At 33.1% G+C, this 20,378-nt stretch overlaps 1 protein-coding gene across 3 annotated transcripts in view; it reads right to left on the bottom strand.

Moving 5' to 3' along the window:
- Nucleotides 1-20,378, bottom strand: part of LOC132745549 (mucin-17-like) — a 96,919-nt gene that overhangs the window by 54,006 nt on the left and 22,535 nt on the right. For 2 of the 3 annotated variants that reach the window (XM_060734496.1, XM_060734497.1), the window contains 14 exons: nucleotides 19,566-19,665; nucleotides 19,205-19,288; nucleotides 18,596-18,729; nucleotides 17,492-17,645; nucleotides 16,562-16,689; nucleotides 14,482-14,644; nucleotides 13,013-13,189; nucleotides 12,209-12,370; nucleotides 11,328-11,453; nucleotides 10,420-10,614; nucleotides 8,539-8,741; nucleotides 5,822-5,959; nucleotides 2,447-2,554; nucleotides 122-287 (listed from right to left, as the gene is read on the bottom strand). In XM_060734496.1, the coding sequence (XP_060590479.1) occupies nucleotides 122-287; nucleotides 2,447-2,554; nucleotides 5,822-5,959; nucleotides 8,539-8,741; nucleotides 10,420-10,614; nucleotides 11,328-11,453; nucleotides 12,209-12,370; nucleotides 13,013-13,189; nucleotides 14,482-14,644; nucleotides 16,562-16,689; nucleotides 17,492-17,645; nucleotides 18,596-18,729; nucleotides 19,205-19,288; nucleotides 19,566-19,665 (2,038 nt within the window). The remainder of the gene's footprint in view (nucleotides 1-121; nucleotides 288-2,446; nucleotides 2,555-5,821; nucleotides 5,960-8,538; nucleotides 8,742-10,419; nucleotides 10,615-11,327; nucleotides 11,454-12,208; nucleotides 12,371-13,012; nucleotides 13,190-14,481; nucleotides 14,645-16,561; nucleotides 16,690-17,491; nucleotides 17,646-18,595; nucleotides 18,730-19,204; nucleotides 19,289-19,565; nucleotides 19,666-20,378) is intronic. The other variant, XM_060734498.1, reaches the window with a different exon arrangement.

Raw genomic sequence — 20,378 nt, 5'->3', positions numbered from 1 at the left:
AATACAATTTTACAGCGGCTAACGGAACGTTAAAGTACAAAACCAGAAGCTAAAGTCACTAGCCGATGGATATTTTCATCAATGCATTATTTTTATACTTAAATACATCACACAAAGTTACCGATAAAGGAGTATGAAAGTTGACGGTGTTTTGCCTGCGCATCCTTGTCCGTGGCGGTCACAGATCCTAGCGTACCGGAAGTGGTGCCTTCAGTTGCGCAGAAGTGATATGACGTCTGGTCGTGATACGGCTTATTGTCGTCTGATTCCTCAATGGTTATTACGACCTTAATACAGGAAATTCATTTATATATTAAAGGCCCATTATGCCACAGACATGTTATCAATTTGTTTTCTCAAAAACACTTTGCTTTGGGTATCTTGTTTCAGTTTTTATTTTAAATTATAGTTATTTTGCTTATACATAAACTATCTTTTGCCTTTGCTCAGTCAGCAATTTGAATTGGTATTTTGTATAAAAAGTCAAAATACTACTTGTTTACATTGTGCTACCTTTGTGATACATTACTGCACGTTCAGCGCTAATTACTTAAGTATTTAAACATAATACAAACTCTATATTTATCATTGACACATTATTAATACATGTTCGACATTTCTAAAAACTATAAATGTGTCATCATGCCACGGATGCCCCCGCATGCAGCCAAAATTTCAGATGTTATAATATTTAGTTCCAAATTTGTTTGCACAAATTATTTTTTTCTTTTTAAGTTCAAAGCCCTTAAACCTTTTCAATGTTAACACAAACCATTTATATACAATGTTCAAGGCCCTGTAATTATTCAGTCTTAAACTTTTGTAAATTGCATATTGCATATTTGAGGCCAAAATAAAGGCTACATACATTTTCACAAAAGTATGAGTGCTGAAACTGAAAGTTCAAAATTTTTCCAACATTCAGGAAAGATAAGTTTGTCCAAAATCATTGAACCACGACCAAATTCAAACTTAAACTGCTTATTCCTAAGATGTATCTATATGTTAAATTTGAGTTGAATGTGTACAACCATTGGGGAATTAATGAACGGAAACTTAAAATTTCTGATTTTTTTTCAAAGTTCAAGAGGGATAACTCTGTCAGCTATCATCAAACCATGACCAAATTCGAAATTGACCAATGCATTCCTATCATATCTTTAATTTGTGTTGAATATGTACAACTGTTGGGGAGATAATGAATGGCAACTGAAAATTTCCTTTTTTCAAAGTTAAAGGGGCATAACTCTGCCAAAAATCATCAAACCATGACAAAATTCAAACTTGACCTGCGCATTTCTTTGATGTATCCATATGTCAAATTTGAGTTGAATGTGTAATACCCTAGAGGAAATAATAAACGGAAACTGAAAATTTCATATTATTTCAAAGTGAAAGGGACATAACTCTGCCAAAAAAATCATCGAACCATGACCAAATTCCAACTTGACCTGTGCGTTCCTTTGACATATCCATATGTCAAATTTGAGTTGAATATGTAACACTGTTGGGGAGATAATGAACAGAAACTGTAAATTTCATATTATTTTCAAAGTGAAAGGGGCATTTCTCTGCCAAAAATCATTGAACCATGACCAAATTCGATCTTGGTCTGCGCATTCTATTGACATATCCATATGTCAAATTTGAGTTGAATGTGTAACACTGTTGGGGAGATAATAAACGGAAACTGAAAATTTCAAATTATTTTCAAAGTGAAAGGGGCATAACTCTGCCAAAAATCATTGAACCATGACCAAATTTGAACTTGACCTACGCATTCCTTTGACGTATCCATATGTCAAGTTTGAGTTGAATGTTTTGTACCGTTAGGGAGAAAATGAACGGAAACTGAAAATTTCATATTATTTTCAAAGTAAAAGGGGCATAACTCTGCCAAAAATCATCAACCAATGACTAAATTCGAAGTTGACCTGTATTTTCTTATGACATATCCATATGTCAAGTTTGAGCTGAATGTGTTGTACCGTTGGGGAGATAAGAACGGAAACTGAAAATTTCATATTATTTTCAAAGTAAAAGGGGCATAACTCGGCCAAAAATCATAGAACCATAATCAAATTCGAACTTGACCTGTATTTTCTCATGAAATATCCATATGTCAAATTTGAGTTGAATGTGTGCAACCGTTACTAAGATAATGAGCGGAAACTGATGATGACGGAATGACAGAATGACGGAATGACGGAAGGACGGATTGACGGAATGACGGAACAGGGTAACACTATATGCCCCGGCCATTATATGGCGGGGACATAAAAATCGCTGATTAACAACCAATATTTTCTATAGAAAACGAGCAAACGTTATACTGTACATTCTTTGTTGTCACCTCCGCTACAAAGACGTATTGTAAAATAACTCGCTAAAATCAAACGAGCAAGTTCAGTTTACTGTGTGGTAATTAAACAACTTGTCAACTTACAGTTGTTGTTGTTTCTAGTCCTTCTTTATCTGTTGCGGTTACTGTACATGTTACAGTATCTTGAGCTTGCCTTCTTGGTGCGACATCTAAGTCCCACTCCTTTAACATCTGTTCGATAAAGTTATAAATTATTTATTTTACAGGGTAAAGTGTTTAGTTTAAAGTGTTTCATTGTACTTTATAGTGCTATATAATTTATAATAATATAATACTCATAAAACGTGTATGGTTTTTATTATAATAATTATAATGCATTGTGCCAAATTTGTATTACTGTTATTCACATCGACGCTCCTATAAATACATGAAAATAAATAGACCACGAGTGGCAGAATCACTCGTGAAATATGATAATATTCATATTACATGATGAAAATAAATCATGTATTTATAGAAACAAGAAAGTAGTCTGGCAAGACACCAGTGAAAATACGGGAAAAGCTGTTTCACTGTAGTGAAAATAAATTACACAGGGAAAGTACAGAATATCAAAAATACACATTTTATTTCATCAATATTTCGCAATATTTCATTTATAAGTAAATAATAAATACATGTGTGTAATAGTGTGTATAAAGCAACTAAAAAGCATAAGTAAAGATTCACTCATGCGCCTAATTTAGAAAATTCAGATTATCATAATAGAATTACGCATATATTATGGTGCCTGTTTGGTACCATGTCGAATTTTCGCTCTGTGGGGCGCCGAACGAAAATGCCACACATTTGTTGTATTTTCGTTTGTTTTTTTTTCTGTTGACTATGTCGAATATTTTTGTATGGCGCCCGCAGAGAGAAAATACAACATGTCACAAATCAGCAACCATTCTTTGTATATACCAGGTAGGACAAACTTTCTAAGAAATTGAAATTGTGTAAATGAGTATTTTCAGCTCCAGGATCACAAAATGTTTTAAAGCTTTATGCGGAACAACCGAAACCATTCGCAGCGTCAGTCCAGAATATACATGTTTACGCCGCCATTGTTAGTATCACATCCGTGTTATTTGTGCCGAACATTTAATCAATGATGTTATATTTTTGATCCTTGAAGATTGTTCAGCATGACATTATCGTTGTGTATACATTTTAGATGGTATTTTAAGTTTCTTGTATTTGGCCTTTTTCAATGTGGGTGTTTCCAGTATTCCTACTTGAATACTGTATTATCACCCTTGGGATATGTTGCCTGCTTTTTAAATTTGTCTTTTGATGTCTTGTCTGTGATATGCAGGCTTCATAACTTCAGATCCTCTTTTAAAATTCCATTTTATTTAGTTCCGCTCATTGTTTTCTCGTTTAGGGCACACGTATTCTTTTACTTCGGGACCATACGCCGCTTTTCATGGAATGACACTACTGTGTCACATTGAAGGTTCCATGATAACCGCCGTATGAACACATCTGCGGATGTTTCTAAATTTCACCATTTTTGTGTTTAAATGTTGAATTCTGCTTTTAAGCCGGGGTTAGGGGCATGGAGTTTAACTTGCACTTTCCAGTACCGTCCATGTACAGGCACAATCAAACCGAGCTTGCAACAATTTACATTTTTGCCGTGTTTGGCTTTCTTTAGGGATTCTATTTTTCACTTTTGAGTGGACTGAAAATAGTTTTTCGAGATTAATGTCCCATTTGATGTGGATTAGCCCAATAACTTGTATACATAATTCAGATCATTCACTCACTCTATTTTCTCAGAATAATTACTCTTATTGTGGAAAATGATACAAAATTGAAAAGCGTTGCAACACTTTTCATTCAAATCTGGCTTAGAATAGCAGAATACGATTTTTATTTCTGAGTACATGGAGTATATTTCTTAATTATCTTCTGAATATATTTCTATTTATTAGTAATCCAGCAAATTAAAGGGCCCCACTAAGGGTTGGTGGCATGACAGGGTTGTAAATATTTGTCAGACATTTGGGCACCAATTGATTTTTTTCCGACATTTGTGCACCAATTTATTAAGGTTTTAATAACTTGGGTGCATGTTTTCGCTCATTCCCTTATCCTGTCTTTCAAAAATAATCATTTATTATTTCACAACTCTGAACATGGATCTTTTCGCTTTTTCTTTGATATTGGCATTTCATTCTTCGACTTGATCGCGTGATTTTTACTCATAGCCTATTTACGATGAACCTTAAGACATGGAGAACATATGAACTCGTTACAAGTTTCACAGAATGCCTCCGCTTCTATTGTATCACCGTCACACTCACAAGACTGGCAAAGAAATGTAAGTCGTCCCCCTTGGCTAGATGTTGAATGTTTATCTTCCTACTCCTTACGACCTGATACCTCCAATTTGAATTATGAAAATCAATCTTTATGCAACAATGAAGGCAATATAATCCTTACAAATGTTTAAGTTATTGATATAAAATGTTTCTCGTCACGTTTTAACTATTACGGTAGTAAGTTATAATTACGGTAAGTAAGTTACGGTTAGTAAGTTTAACACGATAAATATATTATGTTTGTTGTAACGTTTATCCATAAATAAATAGGAAGTTAAGTTTAAATATTAAAACATAGTCAGGGGTGGGGGGACAACAATTCGGTAAGATTTATGACCGAAATAGTTACTTTTGTATTTGCGATATTATGATGCGGTATTGAATTACTATGTAACAATTATAAAGATAACAAATGAATCAAATTATCTAAATGTTTAACCTCAGATATTTAAGTAATGTATAAATAGTCCAAATATTATTGAAATTTTTCATGTTATTGTTAAATTTTATATTTAAGCACTACGTACCCTTCTGTCCCAATATTTGCGAATTTTGACACTGTCACATGTATTTTTATTATTATTATTATTATTATTATTATTATTATAATTAGTATATGTTTTGTTTATGTGTCTGTTATCGAGGAATTTTTGCTTTTCTAGTGTTCTTTTTTAATAAGAATTAGCATGCAAAATCGGTTTTTCATTATATATAGTAAAGTACGACCGTATATTTCTTTGTTATCCTTTGCAGATTTTCAAATTAAGTGTTTCACATTCAAATTTTATGTTTTAATGCATTTAGACCTCACTGGCGTTCCTTTTATGCAAGAAATTCAAATTCTATCGTTTTAGGCTTTTGTTCCTCATTGGAGTTTCTTCTAATTTCAAGAGTATAATGTGCTCAAAAATAAAAATTCACTTCGCTTTCAAAACCAAAAACAAACACACACGCACACGCACACACACACAGACACAATCCAATTGAAAACAAAAAGATTTTCGGTACATTACAATGAGTACGAACTATTCAAAATGACCTGTGAAAAAGTATCAAGTTATTGTATGCCCCAGAATTGACCTATACATGAATATGGCATATAAAGTATGTGAAAAAGTATTAACCTTACCGATATACAGCCAGTATGTTTGTCAATGACAAACACGCCGTCACCGTTTCCGCAATCCATTTTATATTTATGATCATCGTAAATATCTTCGTCTAGTATGTCCCCATCAAAGTCCGGGCAGCCTACCTGTGTCCCATGCTAGATAAACACAAGCAAACAATCAGAGGTTACTAACTTTTTGTGCCAAAAACTACAAATTAATGGATTACGCCCCTTCTTTGCAGTCTCACGTATTGATAGCAAAAGATCTAAAATTTTCCAAAAGACAAATAGATAATGTGAAATACTCTCGTGGAGTTATTTCAAATCTCTTTCATAAGAAAATCACCCACACACATCAACACACATTAATACTTTTTATAATTTTTACACAGAAAAAGGACAGATTCGTTTTATAATTTAGCAGAAAAAAGAACAAATCAATACAACAATTTAGCAGAAGAGAAAAGAACAAATAGATAATATAATTTAGCAGAAAAAACACAAATAAGTTCTATGATTTAGCAGAAAAAAACAAAACAAATAAATTCAACAATTTTAGCAGAAAAAAGAACAATTCTAACACGACTCGCATTTGTCCCCTATTGAACATAGAAGAACCGAAACTGTGTATTATTATGCAATAGAGTCACTGTTTGACGTTCTATATTTAGACATGTGACGTAATTATTATACATGTGACGTAACCACTATAGAATCCGACGCGCTGACAATAAGTACGGAAACAAATCAGGCGCAATTTTGCTTAATAGCAGGTACGGCAGCATTTATTTGTTTATGTCGTGTTAGAATCGAAATAATATATCCAAATCGGTGATTTTATCGCTGGATACGCCCTCGTGATATAATTCCTCGCATCCGAACTCCAAACAGTGATGTTATTGAACGATAAAATCACAGTTTGGGATATATTAGTTCTTAAATAGATATGTATTTAATATTGTTTAGCTGAAAAGGGAACAAATAAATTCTATAATTCAGTAGAAAAAAAAGAAATAAGATGTATAATTTAGCAGAAGAAAATTTAACAAATACATTCTATAATGTAGCAGAAAAAACAACAACAAGCAAATAATTTTATTATTTATAACTTTGCAAAAATGAGAACAAATAAATTCTTTAATTAAGCAGAAAAATATATATATAATTTAGCAGAAAAAAGAAGTAATAAATTCTTTTATTTAGAAAAAAGAACAAATAACTTCTACAGCAAAAGAAAAACAACAACAAACAAATTCTACAATTTAGCAGAAAAAAGAACAAAAAAATAATTCAAAAGAATAAAAGAACAATATTCATAATGCAGACAGATAATTCTATAAATTAGCAGAAAATAACAAATAAATTTTACAATTTAGCAACAGAACTTACATTTAGCAAAGCTCTTAATTTAGCAGACAAATGTGAACAATTATATTATTAGCAGTGACAGAACACAAATAAATTCACAAGCCAGAAAATCTACTATAGAAAAACGGAAAATTATTATCACACACCGTGCCGATTTTGCGCTCTAATATAGGTATTGCAGGCCGTGCATATATTTTGAGTCGTCATTAGCTATACAAACATAGTGTAAACCCAAATCGGTTGATTTAATACGATGAAACATCACTGTTTGTCGTTCGGAAGCGCATCATTATATCACTCGGGCTACGCCCTCGTGATATAATTCCTCGCATCCGAACTCCAAACAGTGATAATATTGAGCGATAAAATCACTGTTTGGGATATATTATTTCTTAAATAAATTCATAAATTTAGCAGAAGAAGATAAATTCTATAATTTAGCAGAAAAAATAACAAATAAATTTTACAATTTAGCAAAGAAATCTACAATTTAGCAAAAAAAGACAAAAAAAATCTTAAATTTAGCAGAAAAAAATGGAACAAAAAATTATATTATTTAGCAGATAAAAGAACAAATAAATTCTACAATTAAGCAGAAAAAAGTCATTTCATCTTATAGATAAACCGGAGTAAATTTATTTATCACACACCGTGCCGATTTTGCGACTCCGTAAATATGGTATTGCACGGCCGTGCATATATTTTGACGTGACGTCATTAGCGTTATACAAACATAGTGTAAAGACGCGCTAAATGTTGGCGTTATACTATAGGCGCGTCAATGAAAAATGACTTTTATTTCACTTTAAACGGACTTTATTTTGGGTATGTGATAAAAAGAATATTAAATTCGTGTAAGGTCATAACTGAATTTATTGCACTCGTTGACTAAAATAATATTATGCTCGCCAGAGGCTCGCATAATATAATTTTATTCAACTCGTGCAATAAATTCAGTATTGAACTTACACTCATTCAATATCCTCTATTTAACAAAAAATAGAGACGTTTCTATTATTAGTCATAACGGCTCGAGTCATATTTCCAAACAACCGTTATATATGGCCATATTATCTGTTAAAAATCTTTATACCGAAATTATTATACAGCAAGCATCTTTGTTTAGAGAAAAAGTAAGATTTCTTCAAAAATCGACATATGCCGTGTATTTATAACTATTTAAACGTCAAGATTATCCAATGAAAAGTGACGTTACAAACGTGAAGTATTGTAAAGTGTGTATAATACTGCACGTTTGTAACGTCACTTGTAATTGGATTATAGTGACGTTTAATAGTTGTATAGTTTTATATAGGACCATATAACCTATCGAAAATCAATATAACTAAAACAAGTAATATACTTACACCGCCTTCGTTAGGCTGTGTTAATTGCCATGTCAATTGCTGGAATTCCGGCGGTTCATTATCGTCATTAATTCGCAACGTGAACGTCTCTACGTCAGAATCAACGTATCCATCGTTAACGTAACATTCAACACGGTATTCTAACTGCCCGAGTATACTCATTTCTTCATAGTCTATTACATCTTTAGTGATAATCTCACCAGCTGATGGTTGATGATGAAATATATAATATGAAATAACTCACTGAATATATACAATATACGACATATATAGTGTAAAAAATAATGTCGTCTTTAAAGATATTATGCTCATCCTCGAGTAAATTATTTTAATCGCATTTTTTTTTTGAAATCTAAGAAATTCTTTCTGATGAATCTGTCTTATTTGAAAAAAAAAAGAATGAATACACTTTGTAAAGGAATCTACGTTCCCTATAACAGGTCTAGTAAAGCTAGTCTTTTTTTTAAATAAACTGCTAATTTTTTTAATGACACTATGTTTTCATATTGAGACCACCTAAAGTGTGATAACATATCTTCTTTGGTGAAGTCAAATATGAAAGACAAGATCATCATGGAAGGGTGGCTTTCAATGAACGCAACTCCCACAAGACCTTACAACACAGGACCACCGGCAAGGAGCCCAGCAGGACACAACGCATTATATATTGTTTATTTACAAATAAACTATGTAGCAGTTATCAATATTCTTATTTCAAATTTTAGCCTAGTATATCTTTATATATAGAGAACTACAATATGCTACACCTTACCTGCTTAACTTGTATAACAGATTTGACCTGCTTCAAACCATTCGAATATTAATTGTTTGAAGTTATTTGAAACACATTAACTGGATATAACAGACACAATTTTTAATGGACTAGATTGGCTAAATCGACAACACCATATTTGTTCTCGAAATCGTGAAAGTTGCCTACTCAGTATTTTCTTCAAGTGGATAAAATTAGAATCTGCATCGCTTTAAAATTTGTAAAAGCTCGCTGATGATTGGCTGTTTGAAAGGACACGAGAAAATGACCTATTGGTGCCCGTCAGATCCTAATGCGTAGCATTAATAAGGAGCTGATTTTAATCGGATTGCCGCGAATAACTTACCATTCCAGTACCATAACTTCCAGTAGGTTAGGGGTTAATGCATGGTAGTACTCATTGTAATGTTCATGGTTGGTTATTTTGAACATATCTTGGCACTCTAATAATTATTATTTATGTCAATATAAATTGTCATAAACTCATATATCTGCATTAATGACATTATGAACGCCTATCAGTGACGTTTTACCTAACATGATGTTGACTTTATAATCTACTTTTTCATTGGATGAAATTATACCTGAAATTATCTGTAGTGGCGAATTCAGTAGTACACAGATCTTAAAGTGACATTATGCTCTTCTTTCTTATGCTGTCAAGTTGTGATTGGCAAATATTATGGTAATTGAACAATAATTGATAATGGAACTATATGAATTATAAAAAAGAATGCCCCACTCGTTTTAAGAATGGAGCTTTTCCGTAACATCCTGAATGATATTATGTTATTAGCTTATCATAGACCTTTAATTCTGTTGAACATAAATGGATTTAAGTCAATACAGTTTTGGAGCAGTACCGCTAAACGCTTGCAGAAGTCGTTATAACAAAATAGACAAACATCATTTTTCATTCTCTATCGTATATATATTGGTGGGTAGAGATGAATTAAACGTTTGAAAGTTCATTCTGTTAGGTGAAAAGGCCATATTTTAGCATTTAATAATTCAAACGCCTTGTCCGGTTTATACCTGAATATAGCTTTAAGTGTGGTGCTCCAATCCTTTTTTAGTTAAACTCACTCAACATAAATAATAACTCTTACTGTCAGGAACCAATTCGAAATATGCGTCTCCGCCGTCTGGAAAGTCACAATGGTACGTTAGAGTGTCCGTGTCAGGAGCATCGACGTCATCTACTGTCATGGTAAAAACGGTGTCGCCTGCTGCATGCTCGTTTTTCAATACCCCGACTTTATCCTTCTTTGGGAGATTTGTGAATACTGGCGGGGTGTTGATGTCTGTTATTATTTATAAAAAGATTGTTATCAAGTCTTTATAATTTTCTTGTACTGTTTCTTTACATGTTACACGCTTTATAAACACTGCATGAGATTTCATTTTTAGAACAAATCTTAGAAAATAACTGTGCGTAAGCTCGGAACATATGTAAATCATTTAATAAAAATTTGGAAAAAATAAAAAACACATTTTTAAACACAAAAGTTTTAAAACTAATGCAAAACAAATGTAAATCATAGAACAAATAGAAAATAAAGAGGGTGAAAACTGTAAAAAAAATAAATGTTCATGACAAAACTTTGAAATAGTTATATAGGCATAACACATAGATAAACCAAACAAATTTGTAGTTGTTGAACAAAAAAAAGTAAATATTCAACAACTAAAAAGGAAAACAAAAAAAAAACACAGAAATTATTCGAAAGAAAAATTTGAAATGGAAACACTAATGATCGCCCAAAATTGCAAAAACATTAAAGATGTTTTTATGGCCGAGTTTGCTTGAGACGGTAGTGATAGTGTAAAACGAAACAAATGTAACACATTAAAAACATGTTAAAGTTTTTAATTAATTACTATCAAATTATTCGGTAGCTGCAATCTAAATGCACTAAACCGAACGATTGTAAAACGAAACAAATGTATCACATAAAGCGCATGTAAAATTATTATTATTATTATTATTATCAAAATAAAGAAAATACAAAAATACCATTTATTTTGAGAATTAATTCGGCAGGAGGGGCATCGGGGTTGTACTCATCAACTGCCTGTATTGTAAAAGTATATGTGTCGTGTGGATGTGAATGTAAATCAACGTTAGTCACGATATCCCCATCTGTAAAATAGTTCGCAATACTAAGTCTTGTTTATATTGATAACATAACTAACATTCTACTCGGTTATTAACATTGCCTATTTTCTTTTTCATTTTTATTACATGTTTTTCTTTTTCCAGTAGTAAATTTTAAAAATAAATATGAAAATATCAATGTCGACGTATTTCCATCTAAAATTAAATAAGCACATATTTCATAAGACTCTCCTTACATTATAGCGGACACAAATACACACGTTAGGCCAACTAGAAAAAAATCCAATTTGATACCATCCTTTGTAGTGCATTGTGTTATGTTTTCCACGTAATAACACAAGCACATGATTAAACAATCGTATTATACGCGCAAGTTAATTAAGTCTTCTTACTAAATGAAAAAGCACTAACGAAAAGTCTGCTTTCTCTTTTGTATCATAGGCAAAAATGATAACACTGTCCATGTTGTCACAATATGAAACCCTAGAATAAATGACCAATGAACGAGCATCTGAATATGATTTTTCTATGATCATACCTTTATGTATCTTCACATTAAATAAACACCAGACAAAATGTGTCGAATCAGTGAGCATGCTCTATATTTATTCCCAACTGACAGTGTGGTAACTAGAATGAGGGTAACTTATACCTGCACTCAGGTTACGCACTGTGCATTTACGGATATACGCTTTCAATCTTACACAAATTCAACAGAAAGGTCTCAAAACTATGATACAAAATAAAAATAATGAGCTGTTTTCCAGTGATTAAATTACTTGGAGTCAATGTAAAGTTGCAGGTGGCGGCGGGTTCACATGACACCAGGTTGTAAGTAATGTCATCCGCCGGGGTACTAGGATCTGTAGCTTCCACAGTAAACACTGTATCGCCCGCAGTGTAATCTTTGGCGTTTATTTCATGCTTTGTAGTTGTTTCACCTGGGATAGTAAAACGATGAATCAGTTTGTTATTAATCAGATTAACAATTTCGACAGAATTTGCCATTTAATATTGCTATCATAAATAAATTAATTAAAGTTCTGATATCTTTATCACATGGAAGATCATTTGTTCCATGTAAACCACGGAAACAGACGGAGTTAACGGCCATTTTCTCACTTATAGATGTTTTATAGTACAAACATATCTTTAATCGCCCGATGTCTGTTGAATAAGAGTCCTTTTGCTAGAAATTATTTTTCTTAAGTATTTTTCTACATGTATTTGTAAACCAGTTTGGTTGTCTAAAAATACAAATAAAAAAAGATTTATTTCTTGAAAATACATTACTGGCATTGGCAAGTTAACAGGCTAACAATTCATTATAGGCTTAAAGATTCGAAATACCACTCCCTTACAGGCAAGAAGTCATTTGTATCTAAAGTTTGGCGGAAAGGACCGAGCAGTTGCGATATGGATCGAAAACGAAAAACAATACAAGCAATATGGAATAATTCTGAAGCATTGTTAGCAAACGTTCATTCGAAGGAAATACCAATGAGTGAGTTAAAATTTTTGGGATTTGAAAATAGACTGGTACAAAATCATCATAAAAATGTTGTTTATTCCACTATCCTCACCTCCAATGTTGTCAAAGTTTGGAGCTTCGTTGTCTAAAACATTGATTGTTAACGTCTTCTGAGCACCTTGAGCGCCACTATCGTCCTCGCATACTATTGTTAAATCATAGGACGGTTTAGCTTTGTAATTCAACCCCTTTCCTGCCACAGCTTGGCTCACATAAAATACTGACCATGCTGTGAATGAAGAGAAATAAAGTCACTGACTCGCTTACCATTAACCTACAGGATCGAACTTGTCTTCCATTTTTGAAGATGTCCATTATCAGTTTTGGAAGGTTTAAGTAAGTCAGCCAGAAGTAGTCAGAAAACAGGAATGAGCAAGCTAATCTGGTTTAAGAGTGACACTAAAAAAAAGATCGGAGCACCACACTAAATACCGTATTCCGGTATATACCGGGCAAGGCGCTTGAATCATAAAATGCTAAAATCTTGCCTTTTTATCCAACGGAATGAACTTTAATAGGTCTAATTCATCTTTTCACACCGATTTATGTATGATAATGAATGAAAAATGTAAAAATCGGCGAAAAAAAGATATTTGTCTATTTTGTGATCATGATTTCTGCAAGCGTCTAGAGGTACTGCTCCAATCCTGTATTGAGTTAAATCCCTGGTTTATTACCTGTTGCAAAGACTTTCGGTCACTTCCGGTTCCAGCAGGGAAATGGCTAACGATACATGCAATAATAATCAGATTGGCATTTATCCGACAAATACAAAGTTTTTGACATACATATTAGAATGGTTTTGTGAATGTTTAGGGATGATTGCTTAAAGCCTAAAAATGGTTCACCGCCATATACTTTTTTTATACTTACATGTAAACATTTTACTGGACAGTCACTGTTTTAAGTACAATTGAGAGACATTCAAAAGGGAATCATATTTTTATTTCACCTGATCACGCCTTATTCTGTGAAGGCTTCTTCGCATACTTGTGTGTCAAATTTCCATCACAAATTAAATGACAAATCTTCTCAAGTAAAATATAACGTAATTTTATCTTTGACCGCACATTTGATTAGAGAAAACTTATTGATATTACAAATGCCTTCTTTAAGTGCCGAATAAACTTTCAAGAGCATCACGATCATTGAAAAATCTGGAAACAAAGTGATCCCTTGGAAGCATTAATCACAAAAAAATCAAAAGAAAATTGCAGACTCGGTTTGATTGAGTACACGAGGGATAATGACTATGTGCAACGTCCCTCACGCCCCTAGAACCGGCTAGAGAGATATTCAAATTCTCAACACTTAATAGTACTGGCATCAATGTTCCCGAAGGACCAGAAAAATATAACAACACTGAAGTGAAGTACGGGTCATATTTTTACAGCTGCCACACAGCACCTGCTGTTGTGAAGTATAAAATCTGGAAACAAAGTGATCCCTCGGAAGAACCGGTTGTGTAACATATTGCATAAATTTAGGAAAAAAAAAGAGAAAAAGTTAAAAGGAACTCACAGCTTGTTGCTGGAACATATTTAACGACGAATTCCGACTCTACTGGCGCTACTTGGCTGCAATCAAAGGCATCCTCCGAAAGAGTTAATTCAATAAGCGATACCTCGGCAACCTGTTCTTCAGGTATTTCTACCGCCGTTGGAAGGTTGGTAATTTCAGGTCCCTTGAAGAAGATTTAAGGTATTTTATATCAATATTGTTATCATTAGTTTTGATCAACTTACAACATATCTTTTATTATATATTACGTTTTATTCTTAGATTCAAGACGTGCTGCTACTGTAATGGCGCAAAAACTCCCCCACAGTATCACACAATGGTATTTTAATACGGATCATCTTATTTCAGAGTATGAACGTTGACAATCAGACAAAGTACTTTAAACGGATTATTGCGTTCTCGACAGTGTCAATATTGTTATCATTTGTTTTGATCAACTTACTGCATTTTTATTATATATTACGTTTTATTCTTAGATCCAAGAAGTGCTCCTATTGTAATGGCGCAAATAACTCCCTACAGTATCATACGATGCTATGTGAAAGTGTCAAATGGTATTTAAATATTGGAACATCTTATTTCAGAGTATATACATTGACAAATCAGGCAAAATACTTAAAACGTGCCCTTGCGTGTTCGGCATTGTCCACTATGAGTGATAGAAAACAAACATACATGTTTAACTCTTTGGATGCTGTTAGGCGCACTATACATTACAGATGTTTGCCTCTATAGGCAGAGCAAATTATGTACATATAATGTATTTCCAGCATTAATTGAGACAAACAAAATAAACTACCACAATATACCAAATTTTCACGGTATTGTTAAAGATCAAAGAGTGCTGAGAGATCACAAGAAAAAACTAATATATTTCGTGTAAATGGGGACTTTGTTGATACGGATCTTCCTCGATGTTTGATTGCGATATTGTGGCGTTTTAGTTCTCAGTGCTTTCAAGGCGCTCACATGGCGCTTTCGATGTGTCCATACTGCCCTGACTGCCTGTTAAAGAGTTTTGTTTTCACTATCTATAAAACAAAATGCACACACAGATCTACGCCATTAATTTGTTTTTAACATAAATGAAACCATTTCCGTCGATCCATTATTGAACCCAAATCCTTTTACTCCATTCTGTTGTTTTCAACTAGCTTTACGAATTTTCATAGTTGTGTATTTGCTGCGCTTGCATGTACTATCCCGGTTAGTTACCGTTCAACATCAATGATAAAATGAATATTTCTTTGCATCCATTATTTATTACTAGTATTTTGTATATTCAGTATAGTTCTGAAAATGCCGATCAATGCAATAGAAATGCATTGAAAATGATCACCGTGTCAGCTCTGTGCAGTCGAAGTTAGAGAGTAATAAAAAATAAAAATAATTTAAAAAAAAATCGAAGGTCTGTAGAAGAGCGCAGTATAAGCGTGGTATACACGAATTGACATCTCAGAGAACGCAGTACAATCTTCGGGCAACAACCGTGGAAGCATCATCCTTCGCACTGCTACCCCTGTGCCTTTTCACTGCACTCTTTTGACACTATAAAAGAGATTACTGCGGCACTAAAATTACCGATCCTACTTCGATCTTATCAGTATGTTGAGTGACAGTATTTGTTTTAAGCAAGCTGAAAGTGTCGTCGGTTGGCAATCTACGCATCGTTTTTGAGATGCATGTGATAGTACAACGCTAATTTGGTTTAACGTATTTTTTTTGACGCCGTATAAACGCCGCCTTGATCTGACATTGCTTTAACGTGTCACGTTATCGTTGTTGGCAACAGTAAACGAGAAAGAAGAACAATATAAAGTTTCGCGTTCTATACTTTGGCAAAAAATAAAGACACACAAAGTGCAAGCCTTCTTAAAGTTAGCGATTTTAAATGATCCGAATTAAATACATACAGGGTACCAATCGGTCGATAATCAAGACTCAAATGAGCAAAACTAAGTACGTGCATATTCAACATTTTGCGTTCTCAACATTGGCGACTTTGCTGCAAACCATTGCATATTATGTACAGCGTACTCTACTATGGCTACTGTAAATAAAATAAAAATGTATAACGTACCATGTTCTCAACGTTGACAGTTATAGTATCTGTGATTGACAATGTGCCGTCATCGCATGTAACTTCTAGCGTGTAAGACGGAGTTGTCTCAAAATCTAAAGCCCCAGCAGTTTTTATTACTTGAAAACCTGAAACAAAACATAGGAGCAAATAACATACTCTATTAACATGCATTAAAAAGCTCCCAGATCATAACATTGAAACAAAGCGAGTGTATTTATAAACATGAAAAGGCCGTGTTCAGTTTTTTTGTTTCTTTCCTCATTAAGAAGATGATAACAATGTCAAAAAGTAACACCTCTATCCGTCTCATTATTTGGTTTAACTTTTAACTTGCTGAAAACGAAAGCGATTAGCTTTTGCCACCAGTATAGAGCCAGACCATCATTTACTTCCTTGCAGTGTCAATGTTAAAAAATTATATTTTCTATTTACTGACGCAGTAGATTAAGCGGAAACACGTTTTACTGACACTTTTGTTAACTTAAAGATCAATAATAGTGGATTTTCCCAATAAAACTTGATAAGACCAATAACTTCCGTTTATCTTAAATTTTATTTCATTTTTGTTTTTCATTTTAAATACCACCTACAGCAGTGATGCATGAAGGATTACAGTCTTATATGAGCATGTATGAGAACCTACATAATTACACTAATTAATCATATTGGGAGGGAAAACACTTACACCTAACAAAAGGTTAAGCGACATTGGTCAAAGGAAGCGTTAACAGCTTCAGCTTTATTGGTTGGAAATATACAGTTCAAGTGGGGTACATTGTTGGTTGTTGCGGCGGTTGCAAAAGGATTTTTTTAGTACGTTTTACTTCACAAGGTTGACCTATAAAAAACATTATGCAATCGCGTGATCATGTTATCTTAAGCATTTAATTGCAATTTGTTCATGTCATCCACTTATTAAATACTTACCACTAACATCAAACGGACCGCCATCATTGTTTGTCATTGAGCACGTGACATCTGCAGCATCGAACTCCACAAAATTAAGTGTCTTTAGCGTTACCTGATCGGCCTCTTCCTCTGATACAGTGTAGGTTCCACCAGGATTGGATATCTCTGGGGCCTTTAGAAACAAAAAACAAAACAAAAGAATCACATAAGGCATGAAAAGCAACAAACTGTTTTACCTATAAAATTTCTGGGAGCTTGCCGATCGCATATATATATTGTGACACAAGTATGCTAAATGAATAGTATGTCGTATGCAGAGAATTGCACATGCATTTATTATGCATAAAAATGAACAATAATTTAGTATAAAAAGCATACAAATGCACATAGATGACATATAATGCTTTGAAATTCCTGTAGTATATTGTAACCGTAGAATTTCATACATTTAAAAAAATTTAGAGACACCTTTTCGATTTCATCCGATTTCAATATTTGTCTTCTATAAAGAATGGAATTTAAAAAAGAAACATATAGATATCGGTAACTTCAGTGTTTTGTATATAATACGATTTAAGTGAATAGTTATCTGCGATACTTTTTTTATATCAGGCGATATTATTTTGTTTTGTTTTTACTGAAGATTTTCACCCTGATAATAAAACACAGCAGAAGTTATTTGATGGTGTGGGTTCATTGTATGAAGTTGGATATTATTGTATCCTTTGAAAAAGACAATTTTCATTTTCAAGATGTCTTTTAAATTGTTTTTCTGTACGAGAATAAGATCTCATATAAATGTAATTCGGCTTTTATTGATAACAATGCAATTATAAACAGGTAAATATAACAATATCCTAGTGGGTTTTGTGATAATGAGGGGTGATTCAAAAACTTAAGCAAAGTGTGACACAAACGACGACACTGACCTAAATGAAAGGGAAAATAGGATTGCCATCCCTATATGCATATCTGTTCACTAGCCAAATAAGAGCATGCACGAGCAGATTCATCTCTTAATAGTGCAAGATTAAACCGAGCGCGGAATTCACTGGTGTATCATCAAATTTATTTGCATGCCTACATTTACATTTACAGTTACCATATTCATTGCCTACTTACAGCGTTAAGTATGGTTACTGTGAGTCTTTCTGTGACGGTAGAAACAGAATCTCCGCAAGTCACGTCAATAAATATAGTTCCTGGTGGTACATCAACATCAAATCCGGTCATGTGCCAAGCGTATACAATATATTCTGCAATTACAAAATAAAAAAATAAGGAAACAGAATTGCCAGTACGTGATATGCTCAGTTGGTGAAACGGTTTATCTAGATTAAACTTTAAAATTATTACATTTCATTAAATTAAGATGAAAAAAAAACAATTTTGAAAAGCCAACTATGACTGCACATATGAGCAAGTAAAATTAGCTCTGTACATATACAAGTTATTACAAATTCTAGCGTTCTGACAGTTCATTTAATAAGGTTTAGAATTAAGGCAATTTATTTTTTTCTTCTTATTTTCGCTCTTTAGAAATCTCTCTGTTCCAGGTAAAACATATATATTTTAATCAATCAACAGTGATCTTTGATAGTTCTCTTGATTCATCGCTGTCATCTTATACTCGTACGAGACACAGGACTCGACGGGACCTTTCCGTTCTCATACGCGTGTCCTACCATAACAAAAAACTCCTACAGTGGTACCATGATTGAAAATACTTACCTGTAATAGGTAATGCAACATTTCCTTTCTCCAAAGGTTCAATGCCTGCAGCTGTCACAGTATCGGACAAGTAACAAACTGCCTCTGAAAAAATTACGAACAGCAAATAATGCAACACGTCACTTTCATAACGAGCAAGTTGCCCGTAATTGCTACAGATTTGAGGTAAAGTGAAACAATAGGTCTATGAGCAGGAAATTCAGATCAAAATTGTGTTATCAGTTTGAACTCAAAGCGCGTGCAAAACAAGACTCAACAATAGCAATTGACGTACATTATGTATCTATTTGGGATATTGATAGCAGGACTAGTTAAAATGATAGTAATAATAATAAATTAGAAGGTGAGTAAATAATATTACCTGTTGTGTCAGACACGGAAACAGTAAATAAAGATGTCTTGGTTGTAACTGACTCGGAAATTGTCGGTGATGCATCGGGAAGATTCACAAACGTCGGTGGCTTTGTGATAAATTCAGAATAGAGAATAAATTTTCATTTAAAGTTACACATTGTCATAAGTTTTATCGAAAAAACGAAAAACAACAAAAAACACGTTGAGTTAGATTCATGGTTGCTTTCAATACTTTTTTGATACAACCAGCGTTTAAAACGTCATGAGGATACTGAACATACCAACGCTGAGTGAACATATTAAATAAATTGAAACCTGGCATGTTAACATTATGAAAATATTTCGAAACTGAAGAAAAGCACTTGATGTTTTAGAAAATAAATACAATAACAAACAAACAATTATTCAGTCACAATTCATTTAACATTTTCTTTATAATACTCTCCGCCTTTTTCAGTTCCATTATACGTATATTCATTATTTTATTAGGACTTTGGCGAAGTATATAATAAATTTTATTGCACTGCGTAATATTTGCAACCATTTTGTTATCGCTATTTTCATTAGACGTTTGGAAAATAATCAGCCAATCGAATATGTCGTTTCACCTTTCAAGCCAATAAGTCATATTGATTGATAAAAATACCGAGTCCCAGACTATAGATTAACAACCGGGTGACATTGAAAATAATCGGTGACATTTTATTAAGTGTAAAATAAAAGACTATATAATTATAAGATTTAAGCATAAGATATAGATGCAAACTTGAAATAATTCGCTGGAAGAGTTACTCAGAATTGAGAAACGTGCTTTGCTTTC

Source organism: Ruditapes philippinarum, unplaced genomic scaffold, assembly GCF_026571515.1.
Source record: "Ruditapes philippinarum isolate M1 unplaced genomic scaffold, ASM2657151v2 ctg1988_1_1_1_1, whole genome shotgun sequence".
NCBI classification, from domain to species: domain Eukaryota; kingdom Metazoa; phylum Mollusca; class Bivalvia; order Venerida; family Veneridae; genus Ruditapes; species Ruditapes philippinarum.
Note: the sequence above shows the minus strand (reverse complement) of the source record. Positions and strands in the feature narration are given on the sequence as shown.